This window comes from Lepidochelys kempii, chromosome 8 (assembly GCF_965140285.1).
Source record: "Lepidochelys kempii isolate rLepKem1 chromosome 8, rLepKem1.hap1, whole genome shotgun sequence".
NCBI lineage: Eukaryota > Metazoa > Chordata > Testudines > Cheloniidae > Lepidochelys > Lepidochelys kempii.
This window is the reverse complement of record NC_136387.1, coordinates 38,248,989-38,266,354: the sequence shown is the minus strand read 5'-3', so window position 1 is coordinate 38,266,354 and position 17,366 is coordinate 38,248,989. Positions and strand designations below refer to the sequence as shown.

The following is a 17,366-nucleotide window of genomic DNA, read 5'->3' as shown; positions in this document are numbered from 1 at the left end:
CAGGCTCTAGAGTCAATGGAGGCAGCATTACAAACGGTTAAATAATTTGAGGGAAGATTACTTTATTACTCAAGGAGACACTCGGAAGATAATGCACAAGAGGTAGAGTTCTGGTTCTAATTTATTAATCTCCTCAGCAGAGAAATCTCCTCAACGACACTTTTCTTGTGTAGAATTTAATTCTCCTTTCTTTATTGCTCAAAGACAATTGCCGCTTTCAATTATGAGTTGAAATACCATAGTGGAGTATACGGCTCTCACGGATTTCCCCATTACCTTGTCACACTTTTTTCTTAAAAATTGTTAAGCAACAGATACAGATATAGGTCATATATGTCATCGGATCATCCGATAAATTGCTAACAAGACAAAACATGCCACAGCAAGCAGCGCCATTATCTGCATGCGTAAGTATAAAATATTATGGTGTATGTATCGAAAAAAATCTGAAAAGTAGTTCATTAAATTGTATGATGATGGTAGAATAGTCATATAGTACTACATTGGTTGGATTAAAACTATTTTTCCTAACATTTATTTCCTGTGGCAACAAAATATCACATTGAAGTTGTTAAGCAAACACACACAAGCAAAACTGATTTAGTAAAACAATGTGAATCACTCTATCAAAAGAAGCGGGAATCTCTTCCCTTTAGCATCTGGAAGCAGCCTGAAAACTACATTTCATTTAGTATATCATCATTGTCTGAAGGTATGTGACTGTCACATTGTGTACAATTACATTTTATTAAGTTCGATGTGACTGCGAAATTTAACTAAGCGAAGTTTATGAAGGAGAAGGGTTTCGGAACCTGTTAATTCTACAAAGATATTCAGAAATGTTATAAAGGAATCAGAAAAGTATTTATCCAAATAAACAGTCCAGTACACCATGCTTTGTAATTAACCCTTGGTTTTGCTAAGCATAAAAGGAAAATATTGTGTTACAGCGCATATACACTTTCCAGAAGTTTCAAACAAAAAAACAGAAAAACAAAAACTCAGCAAGTCATCCTAATCCCTTTAGGGACCAAATTCTGTTTCTCTCAGTTATGTAGTTCCTTTAACTTCTTATACAGTGTCAAATGACACTACAGTCCTGGATAAAACTTCAGTATCATTTTGTGTGAAAAACATCAACCCACTTCATAAACACATATAACAAGATTTAAAGAAAAACAATGAAAAATAATATCAACGTATACTCATATGATTTTCTGAGTCCACCTCCTTACTGGGGTTAAGAATATTCTGAAAATCCGCTTCTCTCTCAACATTCCCTTCTATATTACAGTGCTGAGCTGGGAGACTGGGAATGGCGGTTTCAGAAACTTGAATTCGCTGTTACCCGAACCAGTTGTTAAACAGACTTCATAAAGATAAGTGTGGGACAGAGTTCCCGTATCACTTACATCAACCAAGTTACTCATAAAGTTACAATCTCCATAAACCATACCAGAGGTTGACATGTAATTCTCCTTAAATTGTTTTTTGTTACATAATTTAACTATGAGATTCATTAGCGCAACCAGGAAGAGAAATGAAATTAAAGCCAATGAAATTGCTAAATACATAGTTAATGTACTGCCGTTTTCCTCCTCCTGAGTCGAGTCAGTGAGTGGCATATGTGCGTCAGAGAATCCCTCCACCAGAAGGATATTCAGCACCGCAGTAGTGGAAAGAGGCGGTCGTCCATTGTCGCTAACAAGGATGGTGAGTTTCTGCCTGAAAGAGTCTCGCTCAGTTATTGGCTTGGTGGATCTTATTTCCCCATTTTAAAGCTCCACCATGAATAGACCAGAATCAGTTGCCCCGAAGAGTTGGTAGGAAAGCCAAGGCTTCTGAGCAGACTCTCCACCTACAGCCACCACCTTAGTTACAAGACAGCCTGCCTCCGCTGTTCTGGGAGCCAAGTCAACTGAGGCAGAAGAGCTGTTCTGCGGGGGGAATAAAATAACTGGAGAGTTGTCATTTTCGTCAGTAATGGTTACATGGACTGTGACATTTGTGCTTAATGGAGGAGAGCTAAAGTCTGAAGCTTGTACCAGGACATCGATATTTGTTATAAGCTCATAGTCCAATGACCGTAGAACATATATATTTCCGTTTTCAGAATTAATAGATATGTAGGAATATAAGGACTGGTCAACTTTCCGAGCAGGCATTATAGAATATTTCACGTTGGCATTCTGTCCTAAATCCTGATCAACAGCAGTTACGGGGCCAATTAATGCAGTTGGATTATTGTTCTCATGCACATACATGGTGCAAAATGCCCGATTAAACAGAGGGGCATTGTAATTGATGTCCGATATTTGCATCGTAATGTCTTCAGTGGTAGTAAGCGACGAGGGGGACCCTGAGTCTGTAGCGGTGATGGTTATAACATACTGTGAATCTTTCTCTCTGTCCAGAGGTTTTTCTGTCACCAGTTCATAATAATTCTTGAAAGCTGGTTTTAGAGCAAAAGGCAGTTGATCTTCAATAGAACAAGATGTTCTCCCATTTTCCCCGGAGTCGAGATCCTTAATGCTGAAAAGGGCCACCACTGTCTTAGGAGATGAGTTTTCTGGTATGAGGCTCATGAGCGATGAGCTGTAGCTCACGAAAGCTTATGCTCAAATACATTTGTTAGTCTCTAAGATGCCACAAGTACTCCTTTTCTTTTTTCAGGGGGATTGTCATTCACATCCAAAACTTCCACAAGGACTTTGCAGAGTGCAGACAGACCTCCGCCATCTGTGGCTCGAATACCAATCTCGTATTTTTCAGTAAGTTCAAAATCCAGAGGCTTTACTATTCGGATTTCACCACTCAGAGGGTTTATCTTGAATGCTGAATGGCTCTTCCCCGCATTTTGACTGAATGAATAAACTATCTCCCCATTAAGTCCTTTATCTAACTCAGTTGCTATGACCGTGGCAACCATAGAGTCTTCTGGGCTGTTTTCCAAAGTCTTAACTTTGTACAACTCCCGAGTAAAGATAGGAGCGTTATCATTTACATCCAGAACCATGACGTGTATTTGTGCTGTACCGGATCTTGGGAGAGAGCCACCATCTACAGCAGTGAGAATGAAACTGATCTCAGGCTGCTCCTCTCTGTCCAGTGATTTTTCCAATACTAGCTCTAAGTATTTATCACCATCATTTTGATCCCGTTAAAATATTCATTAGGAGGAATGATAGTATAATTCTGGAGGTTGTTACTTCCCACATCAAAATCCTGAGCGCCCTCTAGTGGAAAACGAGATCTAGGATCAATTGTTTTCGGGATCTTGAAAATTAATTTGTCCTCAGAGAAAACTGGAGAATGGTCATTGATATAATAAATTTCCACTTCAGCTCAAAAGAATTGCAATGGATTTTCCAGTAATAATTGAAAATGTATAGTGCACATGACAATTTTCCTACAAATCTCCTGGAGATCTATTCGGTCTTCAATTAGCAAAGCCCCTGTACTGCGTTCAGATTGAAAGTGCTGCTTGCTGTCTTCTGAAACAATCCGGGCCCCACGGGCAGACAGTTTTCTCAAATCCAGCCCCAGATCCTTTGCAATATTAGCTACAACGGACCCATTTTCCATCTCTTCGGGTACAGAATAGTGAATCGTTTCAGAGAGAACATAAGGTGCAGAGACAGAAACACAGAAACACAGAACTTGCCTTGTTAATGCGATTTTCAGGTTTGTCGTCGCCATTCGTCTCACAAATCTACTCCAAAACAGTCAGGAAGTCCCCTTATTTTCCAGACGAAAATATTGCAGAATGTGGAAAAGTAGATTGTATTGTATATCCCTTTTGGTACATGTAAAGCTATAATGTCGCTTCCGAACGCGCTAAACATTGTTCAGTCCCTCATTCCTTGCAAAGTAATACCGCGGTGTCTGCGCTCCGGCGTCCCTGACCGATACTGTCTGGCTGAACTGCCGGGTTTACTGGACGCACACTTCTGTTTCAGCGCCGCCTTGGCCAATAGCACCACCAAGCGGCTTTAAAAAGGGATTCTTCCCGTTTCAAAATATTCTTCCAATGATTTTCCTCCTTTGAGCTTCAGAAAAAGTAATAAAATGATTAATAAAATTAATAAAAGTAATTAAATAGATAAAAACGTTGCATAAATTCTGGATGGAGAAAAAAGCTTTATTTCAGAAATGAAAAATGCATGGATATCTATCAGTATAATATAATATAACAAAACAGAAAAGATAAATTATCATTGCAAAATGTCTGCACACTTCAGTTACCGCTGATCTTTTAAAAGTAAAAAAGAATAAAACTAGGACTACATTTTTTCACAAAAAACAGTATGCTGTTTTACTAAAGCCCGTTTAGGAGTGTATGTGAAAAACCTGCCCTTCCACTCCGTTATCTCGAAGATATCACATTTATTGTCTGTACTTAGGAAGAGGAGTAACAGAATGCTGAATTTCTCTTGTCCTCACCCGTTTTACAAATACATAACATGGCACTAGTTCATTCTGTTGTTATGTCCCCGTGTCGGCCATCACCAGGCATGATCTAATAACTAATGAGGCTCCAGGCTTTCCTGCCGCAAGGAGAGGTGGCTGGAAAGCACTACCAGGATTTTGATGACACAGCTCATTTCTACCAAATGCGCATTTCAACCGGAAATCAGAGTCAAGGAATGAGGATGCGGAGCCACACTACATTCAACCAGTCTCAGGTGTAGAAGAGAATAAAACCATCTGAAACCGTACATCTATTAATCTAAATCGATTAATCAGTGGTTTTAAATACCCACGAAGGCGCACACACACACACAAACTGGTTCATACCCTTGTATTCACCAAGGCAGCAAGCTAATTTTCCGAACTGGTCACTGGAACTACACACAAAGCTGGCCACATACCGGACCTAATATTTGGACTGCGAGTAAACAGGGAAGAAATGAATAATACTCGCTTTCCTGATCCAATCACCACTTCCTCTGGATAGAGATCATTGCTCTTCCCAACCCTTGATTCAATAAATAGTCTGAAAAACAAATTGCCCTCCCTATCTTCCTCGCGATCGTAAAAGTTAGTGATTCCACCGAACTTCCAAACTGTCCTAAAGGATACAAGGAACCAGACACAGACACAGAGTTCTTACAGCTTTAGGAACAACGTAGTCATCTGATGTCCTATGTAACTGATATTCTGCTCTTACTCTCTCATCGCACACAGGTGACTTTGATTCACGGATGAACTGTGCCAGATGATGCAGGACAGCAGAAAGGTAAGCATGCTGGTGGTTTAAGACAAACTTTTTCAGATCCACAGCAGCTCAAGGACGAGGACTTACTGAAAACACAAGCCTCAGCAATTGTCTTCTGTGAAATCACAGTATCCACACATGCCGTGTGGGAAGTCCACCATGTGTGAAATGGATCTTTGCCCGTGTGCTGTTGAAAACCTGCGAACAGCACATAGGTCCCCTCCGGAAGGAAATAACCAATGTATCCTTCAGGGAAGGCACTCTCCCAACCACTCTGAAATGAGCCCTAATCAGTCTGACTCTCAGGAAATCACTGGATGCCAATAACCTTTTTAATTTTTCTTTATCCCAACTTCATTGGGTATAACCAACCTATAATTAGCTGACCTGCTGGACTTTTCCCAGTCCCAGCTCAGTCCACACAGCTATGCTAATGATGATGGGAAACCATCTCAGGAACAATGACAACAGACAAACATTCAAGGCTTAGATTTCCAGACCTATCAGCTCCCTTGGGGATCAATGATCACAGGAAATTGCTGTCCCCTTTCAACAGGGAGATTGAGAATAGAGACATTCTATAGAGTCCAGAGAGCCATGAAGGGCAACTATTTCTAGTCCCTTAAAGGTCTCCTTACTAGACTTCAAGGGGATCCCTTAGATTGTAGGTTCCTCATAACAGGGAATGTCTTTTTATGTGTTTGAAAAACCTCAACAGGTAGTCAACACCAGAGTAAATAAATAAATAAGCAGTCAGTCTCTTTTACTTTTCAATCTATACATGGCATTTCTTTAAACAGGCCCAGAGTGTTCATAGGCTCAAATGCTTCCTGTACATGGATAAAGCCAAGATTTATGTCTCCTGACTTCCTTCATCCAACCATAAAGTGGCATTTTAACAACTGAATTAAATGAATTCGTGGATTAAATCAAAATAATAAAGGGCAAAATAGCCTAATCATAGAGTTAAAATGTTTACAATTTCATGACAAAAAGACAGGTTTCAGAGTAACAGCCGTGTTAGTCTGTATTCGCAAAAAGAAAAGGAGTACTTGTGGCACCTTAGAGACTAATTGGTTAGTCTCTAAGGTGCCACAAGTACCCCTTTTCTTTATGACAAAAAGAGTTAAATAAATCAAATACCTAAAATTTGAAAACAAGTCTCTCGAAATAGTTTATATCTATTAAACACATGCACACACTTCTTTAAGCAACCTATTAAATATCATATAGCCACATATCGGGAAAGTACACAAATAGAATCGATTGCCAGTACATAATAAAACTGATGTCAAGTGTAACATAAACACTGAAAAATCATGAAGAACATGGTTGCTCGATAAAAGGAGAACAGCAAAAACAGAATTGTATAAGCTAATAGTTCACCTGGACATCGATAACAAATCGTTTCGCAAAGCGTTCTTTTGAAAATCTGGGTTATTCCAAATTTGCGTATCAACATTGAAATGTTGATTTAGGAACTGAGAATAAAGTATTGGGGATAGTGCGCCCATACCCATAATAATTAGGCTTTTCTCTATACTGTTCGGACCTGTTATTATCCTGATGGTTCTTATTTCCCCATTATGGAGTTCCACAATGACCTGGTTCGGTGGCCTTCAGAGTTTGGCAGGAAAGCCCAGATTTCTGACCAGAATCTCCACTACTGACATCACAAGGTAACCCGCCTCTGCTGCTCTGCAAATCAGTTCTATAGCATGGGAGGTGCTGTTTGAAGAAGGTATAAAATTATGGGGGCGTTGTCATTTGTATGGATTCTAAATATTCATTTAAAATGTATCCAGCTATTATGGAGGCAAGGGAAATTCTGTAAAGAACAGTATAATGTCTCAGAGAGCAGCTAGCCTAAAACAAGAGCTCATCCCAGCTGAGCCAATACAAGTGGGTCGGGCTACACTGTCGGAGTGGGATTATGAGGCCCCATACCGAGCATACCTAGAGCCTCGATTAGTTTCATGGGTAACAGTGAGTCAATATAACAGTGTGGAACTGGCTAGGTCCATTAATTTATTGTCTCCAATTCCCGGTTAACCCACACTTATGGCAAAGTCTGATTTTTAATAACACCAGCACTCTTTAACAAAAGCACAAATCAGTACACCCTACTAGGACATTCCAGAGTATTTCCAAAAAAGATAGACTAATAATGTCCTTATAATATGCATACACAATGCACCATTAGTATTTCAATATTCTCCAACTCTTCTCACATCTGTTCATTGCTGAAGATATCTAATAACCCAAATATTTCTAAACCAAATTACATAAAATACAAAACATTAAATGGTTTCAGAGTAACAGCCCTGTTAGTCTGTATTTGCAAAAAGAAAAGGAGTACTTGTGGCACCTTAGAGACTAACCAATTTATTTGAGCATGAGCTTTCCTGAGCTACAGCTCACTTCATCAGATGCATGCTGTGGAAACTGCAGCAGACTTTATTTATACACAGAGAATATGAAAAAATACCTCCTCCCACCCCACTGTCCTGCTGGTAATAGCTTATCTAAAGTGATCATCAGGTGGGCCATTTCCAGCACAAATCCAGGTTTTCTCACCCTCCACCCCCCCACACAAATTCACTCTCCTGCTGGTGATAGCCCATCCAAAGTGACAACTCTTTACACAATGTGCATGATAATAAAGTTGGGCCATTTCCTGCACAAATCCAGGTTCTCTCACCCCCTCACCCCCCTCCCAAAAACCACACACACTTCAATCTGTCTGGTCACGCAATCACAGACATGAAGGTCGCTATCTTAAAACAAAAAAACTTCAAATCCAGACTCCAGCAAGAAACTGCTGAATTGGAATTCATTTGCAAATTGGATACTATTAATTTAGGCTTAAATAGAGACTGGGAGTGGCTAAGTCATTATGCAAGGTAGCCTATTTCCTCTTGTTTTTTCCTACCCCCCCCCCCCCAGATGTTCTGGTTTAACTTGGATTTAAACTTGGAGAGTGGTCAGTTTGGAGGAGCTATTCCCAGCAGGAGAGTGAGTTTGTGTGTGTATGGGGGTGGGGGGGATGTGAGAAAACCTGGATTTGTGCTGGAAATGGCCCACCTTAATTATGCACATTGTAGGGAGAATGGTCACTTTGGATGAGCTATTACCAGCAGGATAGTGAGTTTGTGTGTTTGGTTTTTGGGAGGGGGGTGAAGGGGTGAGAGAACCTGGATTTGTGCAGGAAATGGCCCAACTTTATTATCATGCACATTGTGTAAAGAGTTGTCACTTTGGATGGGCTATCACCAGCAGGAGAGTGAATTTGTGTGGGGGGGTGGAGGGTGAGAAAACCTGGATTTGTGCTGGAAATGGCCCACCTGATGATCACTTTAGATAAGCTATTACCAGCTGGACAATGGGGTGGGAGGAGGTATTTTTTCATATTCTCTGTGTATATATAAAGTCTGCTGCAGTTTCCACGCATGCATCTGATGAAGTGAGCGGTAGCTCAGGAAAGCTCATGCTCAAATAAATTGGTTAGTCTCTAAGGTGCCACAAGTACTCCTTTTCTTTTTGCGAAAACATTAAATGTACACAGATAAATACTAAATTCAAATTGTAAAGGTAATATTTATAGGTACGTTAGAGTGTGAAAGGAATAGCTTTCTGAATAATTTTGAAAATAAAAACCTCTCCATTATCTTTTAATGTAAACTTTAAATAAATAATAAACGAAAATGAAATAAAAAGACTGTAGAAGATCAGAAATTAATCTAACCTGGTTCGCTGATTCCACGTCCGTGTTCAGCTGGAAGTTAGTAAGAAGATCCTGTTCTTTTCCAGAGTCCGTTCCAGCAATGCCATGCTGAGGTGGGAGAGAGGGGGTAATGGGTCTGAGGAATTTGAATTCGCTGTTTCCTGATCCAGTTGTTAAACAGACTTCATAACGATAACTGTGAGACAGAGTTCCGTTACCCGTTACATCTACCAAATTATTTTGGAAGTTGCTATCACCATAAAAATTACCAGAAGCAGACATGTATCTTTCTCCATAATGTCTTCTTCTATAAAGCTTGGTAGTTATAAATACTATTATTGACACACAAAAAACAAACGATACTAAGCACAAGGAAATTATTAAGTACACAGTTAATGTGCCATTCTCTTCCTCTTCCACAGCTACATCTGTAAACTGCATGTATGCGTCCGAAAAGCCTTCCACTAGAGCTATGTTCAGAGTTGCAGATGAAGAAAGGGGCAATTCTCCGCTGTCTCTAACAAGCACAATGAGTTTTTGCTTCATCGTATCTCGGTCTGTTATTAGCCTCGTGGTTCTGATTTCACCATTTGGGGAAGCCACAGTGAAGAGACCTGGGTCAGTGGCCTTCAACAAGTGATAGGAAAGCCAAGAATTCTGACCGGAATCCCCATCCACAGCCACCACCTTCGTCACCAGGTAACCCGCCTCCGCCGATCTGGGAACTAGGTCATTAGCTGGGGAGCTGATGTTCTGCAGAGGGTATAAAATGAAGGGCGCGTTGTCATTTTCATCAATTATCACAACTCGGACAACGACTTCAGAGCTCAGTGGAGGGGACCCGCCATCTGCAGCTCTCACAGTGACCTGGAACTCTTTTATCTGTTCATAATCCATGGATCGCAGAGCGTACACATTCCCATTTTCCGAGTTTATGGAGATAAAAGAGAGAAGCGGAAGGCCACCTACCTGGGCAGGCAACAGAGAGTATGTCACTTTGGCATTCTGCTCTGAGTCTGAATCAAAAGCATTGACTTTCCCTATCAAGACGGCTGGGCCGTTGTTTTCTCGGACATACATAGTGTATGATGTTTGATTGAACTCTGGGGAATTGTCATTAATGTCTGATATTTTCACGACGATTCTCTCCTCAGTGGAGAGACTGGGAGTTCCCAAATCCCTGGCTGTGATGGTGATGTTATACTCCGATACTTTCTCTCGGTCAAATGTATTTTCGGTCACTAAAGAGTAGGAATTTTTTGAAGTTGGTTTTGCAGAAAACGGCAGATCGTCTTCTATGGAGCAGACTGTTCTCCCGTTGTCCCCAGAATCACGGTCTCTGACATTGAAGAGGGCCACCACTGTCTCAAGAGAGGAATCTTCAGGTATCGGGCTAATAAGAGATGTTACTTTCACCTCTGGGGCATTGTCATTGACATCCACCACCTCCACCAGGATTTTGCTGTGCGCTGACAGCCCCCCGCCATCTGTAGCTTGAACGTCTATTTCATAGGTTTCTGTTTCCTCAAAATCTAGTGGTCCCAAAAGTCGAATCTCCCCATTTACCGGGTTTATACTGAATGCGTTGACACTCTTTTTGGATTTTTGGCTAAATGAATATGATATTGCTCCATTAATTCCTTCGTCTGAATCAGTTGCGGAAACTGTCAGAACCACGTAATCTTGTTCAGAATTTTCCAAAATCCGTGCTCTATAAAGAGTTTGGGAAAACTCGGGAATATTATCATTGCTATCCAGAACAGTTATTCGTACCTGCGCTGCACCGGACCGCGCTGGGGAGCCTCCGTCTATCGCAGTCAGCATGAAGCTAATTTCTGCCTGCTCCTCGCGATCCAAAGGTGTCTTCAACACCAGCTCCGCGTACTTCCTGCCGTCGCTGCGATGGCGAGTGTATACGCGGAAATGGTCCGTTGAACTGATGGCGTAGCTCTGCAGGCTGTTGTTCCCGACATCTAAATCCTGGGCGTTTGTCAGAGGGAATCGGGACCCAGGCGGAGTGGTTTCGGGCATCTTTAGAAGCAGCTGATTCTCTGAGAACTCCGGAGAATGATCATTTACATCATAAACCCTCACCTCAGCCCGATAGGACTGCAAGGGATTTTCCAGTATTATTTCAAAATGCAGAATGCAGGGGTCAGTTTGCCCACACAGTTCCTCTCTGTCCATTTTCTCTTTAATAAACAAGTCCCCGGTGTTGCTGTTTAGCTGGATATGCTGGCGGCTGCTTTCGGAAACCACACGGGCCTTGCGAGCAGACAGTTGCTTCTCGTCTAGCCCGAGATCCTTTGCTACATTAGCCACAAAGGACCCGCTTTCCATTTCCTCAGGCACAGAATAGCGAAGTGTTCCGGGTCCGAGGGCCCACACGCAAAGAAATAAAATGAGAAACACTACTTGCCTAATGATTGTTGTTCTCCTCTGCTTATCCGCCATTTTTAATGCGAAAATATAAAGAGCTCTGTAGTGAAATAATGTCACTTGCTGTAGTCTCTTCTGTAGTTCCCGAGAGCTGTGTGCATCCCTGCTCCTGCATACATAAACTATTCCAGTCTCGCGCGAATGTTTTAAGTTGTCGATCTCTGTTCTCCTTAGCCAATACTGCCACCAAGCGTCTCAGCTGATACTGATTGCATTTTGAATCGATTTATAAAGATCTGTAATTTTGTTGTATATTTGCCATCCGCTATCAGTCTCGCATGTAAATGGAACAGTTACATCTGCAAAGTATTTAAGTCTGTTTAGTGTAAAACAGAAGTGAATGTAAAGGAAATGTAGAAGGCAGAGCTACAGATATCTTTTATATGCATATTTATAATTTGAGAATTCTACTTATTCTGAAAATCCTTTTCCGACTCTGGAAGTCTCTTTTACAACACAATGACTTCCCTTGGGGGAGAGTTGTCGAATCTTTCAGTTCCTTACAGCCGCATTCAAGTTACTAAATTCGTGAAAATAGTACCCAGCCACTGCAGTAGATTTCTGAATCCACTGCATCTTTAGAAAGCACTGACTGGAAAAATAATATGGAATGTTTGATATAAACTTGTAATTTTTTTGGTACATCAGTCAGGCTAGTTATTTCATTAGCTAGCAATATATCCCCAGGTATTTCAAATATTGAACCACATCCTGCCCGTGAATTTTAAGTGGGAGGTCTCATTGATTCCGGTAATAACATGCCCTTTGTGAACAGTTAATATCCAAAAAGAGTCTGGGTTTGGGGTTGGTGTTTTTCTTGTTACTTTCTTCTGTCAGACAAGTCTGACTATTTTGTCCTAGATTCATATGTCCATATGTGTGTTAATATTCAACCAATCTGACTATAACACAGAATGTTATTTTCAAGCAAAACTAACAATCCTTGTTTTCACAGCTTTCTCTGTATTCCTTTTATAACAGTTCTCCTGATGGAGCTGGTTTGGGCACTGCTAAATTAGAGTGCTTATTCTATTCCAGAAATTAGCATATTAAAACCAAAAAAATTCTAGAAGTCTCTTTTGGATGGGGATAATTCCTCAGGAGTCCTAATAGAAACAGTCATGTCAAGAGTCCATCCATTTTACTTCGGTTGACAAGGTTAGCATTTCCTCTGTTCTTTTGGATTGAAGGTGGGGGGACAGATGATTATTTCTTGGGATTCTTTCTTTTATACTTGCCCCTCTCAGATTTTGGAAGGCATTGGGTGGAAAGCTGTAGCTATCTTTAGAAATTGCACATTGGTACCTTCTTTTATTTTTGTGAAATCTGCAGTGAAAGTGTTCTTAAAATGAACAACATGTGCTGGGTCATCATCTAAGACTGCTATAACATGAAATATATAGCAGAAATGCAGGTAAAACAGAACTGGAGACATACTATTCTCCCCCAAGGAGTTCAGTCACAAATTTAATTAACGCTTTATTTTTTTAACAAGCATCATCAGCATGGAAGCATGTCCTCTGGAATGGTGGCTAAAGCATGACAGGGCATACAAAAAATGTTTATGCAATGCTGGCTACAAAAGTGCCATGCAAATACCTGTTCTCACTTTCAGGTGACATTGTAAATAAGAAGGGGGTGGCATTATCTCCTGTAAATATAAACAAACTTGTTTCTCTTAGTGATTGGCTGAACAAGAAGTAGGACTGAGTGGACTTGTAGGCTCTGAAATTTTACATTGTTTGCTTTTGAGTGTAGTTATGTAACATTTGTAAGATGCACTTTCATGATACTTGTACAGTACTTGTATGAAGTGAATTGAAAAATACTATTTCTTTTGTTTATCATTTTTACAGTGCAAATATTTATAATAAAAATAATATACACTTTTATTTAAATTACAACACAGAATACAATATATCTGAAAATGTAGAAAACATCCAAAATATTTCATAATTTTCAATTGGTATTCTATTGTTTAACAGTGTGATTAAAACTGTGATTAATCATGATTAATTTTTTGAGTTAATTGCATGAGTTAACTGTGATAATCAATAGCCCTAATATATAGCATAGATTTGGAGGTGATATCAATGTAATTGTGATGCTGGCATGCCAGGTGCCAGCTCATGCCAAAGCCCCAAACCAATTCACATATGTATTAGAATAGATTAAAGTGATTGTTAATTGTTTAAGAATGTATTTGGTATTCAACTTAATGAAAACTAATGGGATGTTACATGCATTGTTTTCACTTATACGTATCCTGTTATAATATAATAGCAAACATTTACATTCTATATTCCTCTGTGGCTAAAGAACCCATCAAATGAGAAAGAAGCCTTGCATAATGCAATGAAGAACTTTAACAGGAAAGTGCTAATTTGAAGGCAAGTGGTCACTGTGTGTGCTGATCAGAGATCAAAGACTCTAAATGTGCTCCTATCTCTCTATCAACCAAAGAGCCCATCAGGGTGGTGAGCCTGTCAGCTTGTTTTCTGTGAGACCTCTGGATTCAGGGAAAGATCCTGCATCTCAGGACTGTTTGGACTGTTACAGGGAAGGGTACCAGAAGCAAAGCAGAAATCCCCAGAAACAATCTGGCTACCTTGAAAAGACTTTTCTGCCACCATTTGGGAATTAGAGACTGTGACTCACCTGTAGGTATATTTTATGTGCTTTAACCTCTCAACAGATCTCATTTCCTTTTCTTAGCTAATAAACCTATAGTTAGTTTACTATATAATTGACTACCAGGGTTGCCTTTGGTGTGAGCTCTAGAATGCAACTTGACCTGGGTGACTGGTCTCTTGGGACTGGGAGTAACCTGTAATGTTTGTGATTTTTGGTATAAATGACCATTTATGGTTAAATCCAGTTTGTCTGGGTGCAAGATAGACTGGAAAATCTAGGGGGACTGACTGTAACTCCAAGGTAAAACTATTATAGTATTCCAGGAGTTCACACCTGTTACTGATTTGGTGAAATCTAATCATGGAACCCATCACCAGTTTGGGGTGTCTGCCCTGAGGTAGGCACTCAATGTCCTGAGCTACTCCATATGGCCTGGCAGTAATATATTAAAGCAACTTTTGAAAATTGCACAGGCATCCTGTCAGTGTATTACCTTCCCAATGAGCCATGGGATTAATTTATGGGTTTTCTTTAACCCCTGGTCACCTTCCAATAGCTTCTATATTTTAAAAATGGTCAGCCTGAAAAATACTTTCTTCCCCAAATTTTGCATTTCCCCCCTAAATAATCCATGCCCTTTTCAGTGGGTCAAGCAAACCTGTATACCCCCGAATACCATATATATCAGCCCTTAAAGTCCTAACATTTTTTATGAAAAGAAAGCTATTCTGGGTCATTTTAGGATGTTTTACATTTATAAGTTTCATTTTCCCTCTCTTTTTAAGACCTGCACTTTTCCGTTCATAGTAACAAAGGTACCTGATTTTACCACTGGAAAGATGCAAGAGAAACTCCAAATAACAATTTTTCTAACGCTTTCTAAAATATCCCTAAAATATTTTTCTATAACATCTGAGTAATTTAAAACTACATAATTTATTGGTTAGCTTTATGAACACTCGTTTGTAATGATCTATATATGTCGCCTTTGCTTTCCTGCTCATCACAAACTCGTGGAGATAAAATTAGTATGACACAGAATCGAGTATTCAACAAATATGTGAGGAAAGACAGAGAGAGTTGCCCCGGAAAGATATTCTTGATAAAATGGTTGCGAATCAGTTATATCTCTGTACAATCATTTATAATTGTGTAATGAGGTTGGAATGCATCTGGAGATTGAAAGAAAAGACTCTAACTATACACAATGTTACTGTCAACTTCTTAACATTGATGGTTTTCAGGTGGCTGTTCACTGTTTATGTGAAGTGAGTTGTTCGTTAGAATTAGGATCTTACAGTGGACAAGTTGAATTGGGAAAAAGGAACATCATATAAAGCTGATTGTCATCCTTTTGCTGGCAGTCTCAACAGAAAGAAGGATTGAACTTCTCATTCAATTCATGAGATTGTGGCTCATTCATGGGGAGCTTGGAAGGTGGCATAGCTGCTGCCAATTAAAAGTTAACAGAACACTTTACTTTTATAAAATCCAGCAATGATCCCCAAACTAACATTTACTTATTGTATGAAGGGAACTTGATATAAGCAAAGAGAGATGTACATTTCCCAGAAGTTAGAGTTCATATTGTCTTAAATTTACTCCTGGGGGAATTCTGCACCACTGTGCAATGCAGAATTTTGCAGAAATTAACACTGTGTGTCCAGAATTTCCTTTCCCCCACAGAAATGGGCTGCAGTGATTTTTAGCCCTCTCTTTGAGGGGCTACTGGACCTCACAGAGCCCAGCTCGCACATAGAAGATACTGTTGGGGGGAGGGACAGGGAGCCAGAGGGTTCCTGGCAGATGCAGTTCCCAACATGCCCTGTGAGAAGGTGAGGGCTGTACTCAGGAAACTCCATACTAGCCTGGGACCAAGCATCAGGCTGTTTCTCCCTCTGGATCCCTGAGTTCTGGGGAAGAAAGGGGGCAGATGTCTGGTCTGGGGGGGGGGGAAGGGCACAGCTGGGCTCAGGTGTGTGTGTGAAGGGGACAGAGAAACAGGAACTGGGTTGTTACCAGGATTTCTTAAACACTCTAGTCCTCAGGGGAATTTTTGTGTGTGTCTGTATTGTTACATACTTGCTGACAGGTATTTTGAAACAAATTATCAAAATAATTGAAACTGGTGTAATTATGTAGGGTTATTTTGACAAATAAAATTTGCAGAATTTTAAAATATTGTGCACAGAATTTTTAATTTTTTGATGCAGAATTTTTAATTGTTTGGCACAGAATGCCCCCCCAGGGGTACCCTAAGGAGGCTATTATGGTCCATCATGAAGAGATGCTGAAAACGAATCACAAGGGTCTGCGCCTCAATCTCAGGTTCACTATAGGTATAGTGGGAGGCAAATTCAGCCGTGGTGAATGCAACAGCTAGGATGCAACTTCATAGCCAGTCCAAGCTAATTGGTAATATTTTCTCTTGTCCTTGAAACCCTTGTGTCGACACTACATTGCATGACTAGGTGACTGGCTCCCAAACAAGTGTAGGTGGTGAATAAGAATGATATTTTTTATCCACAGAGGGCCAGATCCAATTCTCACTAAATTCAGTAGTAGACTTCCACATTTTTCAGAGCTACAATGAGAAAGTGAAACAATCTTTACAACTGAAAATGGTTTGGCCAACAGGAAGTGAACTTCAGTCTCCTGGTATGGGTCCCAAGAGTCTTGGTTGAGTACTATATGGGACCCCTGTTAAATACAGCCACAGGATGGAAACCAGCCATTATGCTCTAATATCTCCCAGAAGTTCACAGATACAACATAAATAGCTAATTTCCCCATTTTGCTTTATCTAGAATACCTCGCGTTATTCACTTGCTTTATCAGAACATCTACTCAATTTCATTTTTTGTTTATTAGTCCCTATTTAAATGTGTAAGTGGCAGTAGGGTAAAGAACAGTATAAAAATCAACATGAAATATACTGAAGTTGCAATTACATCTACCTCCTGCACTGAACAGCAAATAGAAAACATGGCTGAACTTCTGGACCGACTCTTCAGTCTATGGATTCCCTCATCTCAATCCTCTGCTTTATCCAGAGAAGAGATATTGTGTGAAATCCTGGCCCATTTAAGTTAGTGGGAGTTTTACCATTAACATTAGTTATCTAGCATTTCACCCATTCAGTCCATGCTATTTCCTGTATTTGAAATCAAATCCTTCATTGAAGTTGACGAGTAATTATAGCGCATACAATCTTTCTCTCTGTATGTGTGTGTGTGCGCCCGTATATATACACACACACACACACACAAACAATTGGTACTAAGATAACATACCGAAATTGAAGCATATGGGGTCGGGGGGGAGGCAGGCAGATGGAAAGACGGTACAAAC

General features: G+C 40.2%; 2 protein-coding genes and 1 pseudogene across 2 annotated transcripts in view; all 3 read right to left on the bottom strand.

Moving 5' to 3' along the window:
- Positions 1 to 17,366, bottom strand: part of LOC144929056 (protocadherin gamma-C5-like) — a 373,601-nt gene that overhangs the window by 339,023 nt on the left and 17,212 nt on the right. The gene's annotated exons all lie outside the window — the stretch shown is intronic.
- On the bottom strand, positions 508 to 3,699 carry LOC140915805 (protocadherin beta-16-like; annotated as a pseudogene).
- LOC140915802 (protocadherin beta-1) lies at positions 508 to 11,694 on the bottom strand. The gene is made up of 2 exons (XM_073356143.1): positions 8,964 to 11,694; positions 508 to 4,049 (listed from the first exon to the last, which is right to left on the bottom strand). Exons 1-2 carry the CDS (start codon positions 11,394 to 11,396, stop codon positions 3,993 to 3,995), a joined length of 2,490 nt encoding a protein of 829 aa, XP_073212244.1. The 5' UTR covers positions 11,397 to 11,694; the 3' UTR covers positions 508 to 3,992.

Excerpts from the sequence above, each read along its gene's own strand:
- LOC140915802 (XM_073356143.1), bottom strand. The coding sequence starts at position 11,396 with ATGGCGGATAAGCAGAGGAGAACAACAATCATTAGGCAAGTAGTGTTT. Across the intron at positions 4,050-8,963 it reads ACGTGGAATCAGCGAACCAG|CTCAAAGGAGGAAAATCATT; the intron begins GTTAGATTAATT and ends CTTTTTCTGAAG.